The sequence below is a fragment of the Corylus avellana genome, chromosome 4 (assembly GCF_965113065.1).
Source record: "Corylus avellana chromosome 4, dhCorAvel1.hap1.2, whole genome shotgun sequence".
Lineage (NCBI taxonomy): Eukaryota > Viridiplantae > Streptophyta > Magnoliopsida > Fagales > Betulaceae > Corylus > Corylus avellana.
Window position 1 is genome coordinate 18,950,413 of NC_142493.1, and position 5,578 is coordinate 18,955,990.

Consider the following 5,578-nt stretch of genomic DNA (forward strand, 5'->3'; position numbering starts at 1 on the left):
CACTGAGGTAATGTAAATGACCAAGTCATAATTTTTTATTTATTGGGCTGTTTATTTTTATTTAGAAGAAACTTTACTTAACCCCCCCCCCCCCCCTAAACTTTCATTACTTTTGCAATGCCTTCCCCAAAGTTCATGTATTGAATCTTTAATTTTTTGCAGTATCACTCCTCCCATTAGTGTTTGGGGTTAAATCAAACAGTCAAAGGATAAAATAACCATTATACTCCTATAAACTTTATAAAATTTTAAAAAAAAATTACCCTGAAATTATAATTAAATTTTTGTTTTCAAATACGTGTATTTTAGAAATTTCAATAACCTCATTAGGATTTAACAGAAGTTCTTAACGAAGGGGAGATTGAAATTTTTTTTAAGTTTCATATACTAAATTGAGAGTTTTTTTAATTTTACGAGAAACAATGCAAAAGTGATGAAAGTTAATGGGGTTAAGTGAAGTTTCTCCTTTTATTTATTTGGGATAAATACAAAATTGGTTATTGGTTATTGTGGTTGGCCTCAATTGCAAATCACTTTATGCGGTATAAAAAATAATTTATAGGTCCCTGTACTTGGCCTAAATTACAAATCACTCCCTATGGAATAAAAAATGATTTATAGGTCCTCAAAGTATGCCAAAATAACAGTTTACTATCTGAAATCAATTTCTGTTAAGAAACTTAACAAAATCTGTCACTTTGGCAGCTAAGATTATACATTCGCCCTCACTCTACATCATACTACTACAGTAAATTAATTTAATCTCTTATTTCTCCAAAATTTTACCCCGTGCATAACCCTCTCTTATTTCTCCAAAAGCATTTAACGGGAATTGATTTTAAGGAGTAAATTGTTATTTTGGCTTACTCTGAGGATCTATAAATTATTTTTTGGGTTAAATACCAAATACCCCCCCTTGGGTTTGGTAACTTTATTTTTATCCCTCTGGGGTTTCATTTTTATCACAGGACCCCCCTAGGGTTTTGATAAAGGACCAAATTAGTCCATCCGTTAGTTGACCGTTAGGATTGACACGTGGACCAATCAGATGTTGACACGTGGCACATATTTAATTTTTTTTTAAATTAAAAAAAAAATGTATTTTTTAAAAAAAAAAAGAAAAAAAATTGGGGGTGGCTCGGCCACCCCCATCCGGCCAGATGGGGGTGGCCAGGGGGTGGCTCGGCCACCCCCATCCGCTAGATGGGGGTGGCCAGGCCACCCCCATAGCCAAAGGCCACCCCCAAATAGCCAAGGAGCCACCCCCAATTTTTTTTCTTTTCTTTTTTCTTTTTTCTTTTTTTTTTTTAAAAAAAAAAAATACATTTTTTTTTAATTTAAAAAAAAATTAAATATGTGCCACGTGTCAACATCTGATTGGTCCACGTGTCAGTCCTAACGGTCAACTAACGGATGGACTAACTTGGTCCTTTTTCAAAACCACAAGGGGGTCCTGTGATAAAAATAAAACCCCAGGGGGGTATTTGGTATTTAACCCTTATTTTTTTTATACTACAGGGAGTGATTTGTAATTTATGCTAGCTACAGGGACCTATAAATTATTTGTTATACCATAAAGAGTAATTTGTAACTTAGGCCAACCACAGGGACCAATTTTACATTTATCCTTATTAAAACATGGGTTAGAAAGAAACAAAGCATGAGATGCATAGATAGGAAACTAATCTTAAGGATAAAACCCAAGTCCAATTCTACTGGGTAGGCACCTAGATCCTCAGCCCTAGCCATTTTTTTTTTTTTTTTTAAGCATATGGAGGCTAGGGTTTTCTTATGTAGTAGGACTGCAGTCCCACATTGCTAAAATCAATCTCCTCTCTGATTTTACTTAGCCTATAAATAGAGAAGCTTGTAGCTCTCCCATTACACACTATTACTTGATTTTTTTAGTACTTACTAAGAACTTTATATTCTTGAGCCCTCTTAAGAATAACTTAAAATTTTGTGAGAGCGAGTTAAAATTGAAGGAAGAGATCATCTATTCTTCCAATGTGGCTTTAGCAAAAGAATATGGAAGAATATATTGCAAACTTGTCTAGTTGATGATATTCTTATATGCGAGGATGATGTGTTGAGATGGGGTTTGAAGGAATGGAAGAGGATTTGAAGTCTACTTTATGCAGGCTTGGCTGGTGTACGACAGTCTATAATATCTTGCAGCAATGTAACAATATTAGACATAGCAATCAAATCTTAACAAAAGGAGAAAATAGTTGCTGGGATTAAATGGGAGGTTAGGACAAAGGTTATTGCAACTGATAATTTTAAAAAGTCTCAAAAAAATATAGCTCTTTGTGATAGTTGGGGTATACATGTAAAGATTCTGATTTGATTTTGAGTATATTATTTGTTTGTAGTCCTACATTGGTTTAGGCATGTATAGCTCTTTGTTGAGTTTTAGGCTTGTAGTTGTTGAGCTGCATGTTCTGTAGAGAGTAGTTTGTAGTAGTTTTTTTTTTTTTTTTTTTTTTTTGCTTTTGTTCCAGTTTTACTAGAGTGAAAATGTAAATTTAGCTTTTTGTTATTAAAAACTTTTCATTCATTGGTTATTCTTATTCATTCCAGAGAAGACTTGAAGTTTTCAACATCCTTGAGGCTACATGTGACTCTCCTTAGAGGAGCAAGAAGATTTTGTCCAATTGCTAAGGGGTGGCTGTAACAATCAAGTAAACTGGGAAAACTCTCCTAAATACCTACCAAAGTGAATAAAAAAGCAGGATGCGAAAAAATATGATCTAAGCTTTAATTAATACTTCAAAAACATCTCTCAAATAAAATTACAATCCAAAATCCATGAAATGTACCAATAATTAACTATCATCTAATACATTACTATAGTTCATAAGTACTTAAACGCATTAAAATTGCCTATTGTTCTCGCTCTACATCCCAAGCCTACTCAAAGACTCTAAGCTCCAAGTCGATCTAGTACCTGTTAAACTGTAGGACAAATTAATGTCTCACAAGTGAAAAATGTAGCAACTGTGTAAGCCCACGACTTAGTAAGTAAACACCACGTAGAAATAAGCCATGAAATAAACCGAATGAAAGACTCAAAATGACTTCTCCTGATATTATGCCTTATAGAAGGTTTTCACAAAATGTTTGAAAAAGGTTTGAGCGTGAATGCCAAGTGGCCATTTTTTAAAATGGAGCATGACTCATGATAATTTCACTTTGAGTCATCAAAACATGTAGATATAAAACATAATATCTTTGCACATTCTATTTTATATTGTCACCATGATTATCATCTCATCACACTATATTCTCATTCTGTTGTTACCTTCGATAACAATGATGAATAATATGGAATCGCAAAAGAGATAGATCAATAGAGAGTCGAGACACAGATTTACGTGGTTCGGCAATGTGCCTACGTCCACAGGAGAGAGTGCAGCTATATTTTTACTATTCAATGATTTAAGGTTATAACATAACATATTTATAGGAAAACTATAATTGTAAGTATTTTGAAAAACCTTAAAATACCCCGCACAACTTATTTCTCCCCAGGCCCACATAAACTAATTACACCCAATGGGCCAATAGTAGAATATGAGCCACTTGTTCCAACAATCTCTACCTTGGCGAGTATTCACCTCTTTGAAGATAATCAATTATTGGGCCTCCACCTGGAACTAATAGATTTGGGGATGCGACCTCCTCTCCTCTCCTTTCTAGTATCTAGAGACATTTGTCAAGTCCAAGTAATGTTTGAACTTGTTTGCGGTAACATGCTTCATCAACGTGTCCGCTACATTCTTAAAAGTGTAAATCTTTTCAAGTAACAATTCACCTGTAGCAACCAATTCCATGATCTTGTGAAACCTCACATCAATGTGTTTGGTTCTCGCATGATACACCTGGTTCTTTGCTAAGTAAATGGCACTCTAACTGTCACAATACAATGGAACTCCACCTTGCTGAATACCCAGCTTCCTGACTAACCCTGTAAGCCACAAAGCTTTCTTTACAGCCTTTGCCACCACCATGTACTCCGCCTCAGTCATGGACATCGCAACCGTGGACTAGATCATATACCTCCAACATGTGGGTCCTCTTGCAAGAGTGAACGCATAACTCGTGGTCGGTCTCCTATCATCCAAATCCCTTGCATAATCTGCATCTACATACCCGACGACGGAAAAATCATTTTTTTGTCTAAGAAAAGTGATGTCATACTCTGTAGTACCTTTCAAGTATCTGAAAGTCCATTTGACTGTATCCTAGTGCTATCTCCCTGGATTTGCCATGTACTTGCTCACCACACTGAATGTATGAGCCAAATTTGGCTTGGTATATACCATAACATATATCAGACGCCCCATTTTACCAGCATATAGGACCATAGACATGTCTTCAGTTTCTTCAACTGTCTTTGGATACTGTGAGGTAGACAAACGAAAATGATTCGCCAAAGGTGTACTCACTAGTTTCGCATTCTCTATGCTAAACCTCTCCAACACCTTCTTCACATAGCCGGCCTAAGATAGCAACAATCTCTTGGCATCCCTGTCCCTACGAATCTCCATCCCAAGAATCTTCTTGGTTGTGCCCAAATCCTTCATGTCAAATTCTCTACTCAACAAAACTTTCTATTTGCTGACCTCCACTATACCTTTAGTTGCAATAAGCATATCATCCACGTACAGTAACAGAAAAATAAATGAGTCATCATCAAGGCTCCTCACATACACACAACAGTCATATTCACATCTCCTGTAGCCAATTCTGATCATGTAGAAGTCAAACCGCTTATACCACTGCCTTGGAGACTACTTCAGCCCATTAAGTGACTTCTTCAATTTACAGACCAAGTGCTCCTGTCTAGGTTGACAAAACCCTTCTGGCCGCTCCATGTAAATCTGCTCCTCCTAATCACCATGGAGAAAAGCTATCTTCATATCCATTTGCTTCAATGCCATGTCATAATGAGCTACCAATGCCAATACCGCTCTGATAGAAGTATGTCTGACCAATGAAAAAATATTTCATCATAATCTTCCCCTTTCTGCTATGACTAACCCTTTGCTACTAGGCGAGCCTTGAACTTTTCCCCCATTTTTTCTGATACTGCTTAATTTTTCTTAAACACCCATTTGCACCCTAATGCCCTCTTCCTCTCTGGAAGCTCCACCAAATCCCACATCTGGTTTTTATGCATAGAATCCATCTCTTCTGCCATAGCACCCACCCATATGCTCTTCTCTTTGCTATTGACAGCCTCTTGAAAAGTAGTAGGATATCCGCTGCTGATGACAAGAGCATAAGAAACCATATCTTCGAAACCATACCTGGTTGGTGGCCTGATAGTGCATTTAGGTATGTCTGTGGCTATAGTGTGATGCTCCTCAACTCCAGAAGTAGAGGTCTATGTACCCTGAGAAGTGTTATCCTGCACAAAAGGCTCTAACTCCACCTGCACCACCTGCTTATCACTACTACTGCTTTCTGGCACCTGTTGCTCTTCACCCTGAGTACTCTTCAACATGGAATTTTCATCAAATACCATATCTTTACTGATCACCTCCTTGTTTGCCTCCGAATCCCAAAACTT

The 5,578-nt window shown here is 36.8% G+C and overlaps 1 protein-coding gene across 1 annotated transcript; it reads right to left on the reverse strand.

Moving 5' to 3' along the window:
- Positions 1-3,911: 3,911 nt before the first annotated feature.
- On the reverse strand, positions 3,912-5,299 carry LOC148586411 (uncharacterized). Its single transcript, XM_088515621.1, has 4 exons — positions 5,127-5,299; positions 4,629-4,740; positions 4,326-4,505; positions 3,912-4,049 (listed from the first exon to the last, which is right to left on the reverse strand). The coding sequence occupies exons 1-4, from the start codon at positions 5,297-5,299 to the stop codon at positions 3,912-3,914; spliced, it is 603 nt and encodes a 200-aa protein (XP_088371747.1).
- Positions 5,300-5,578: the final 279 nt, after the last annotated feature.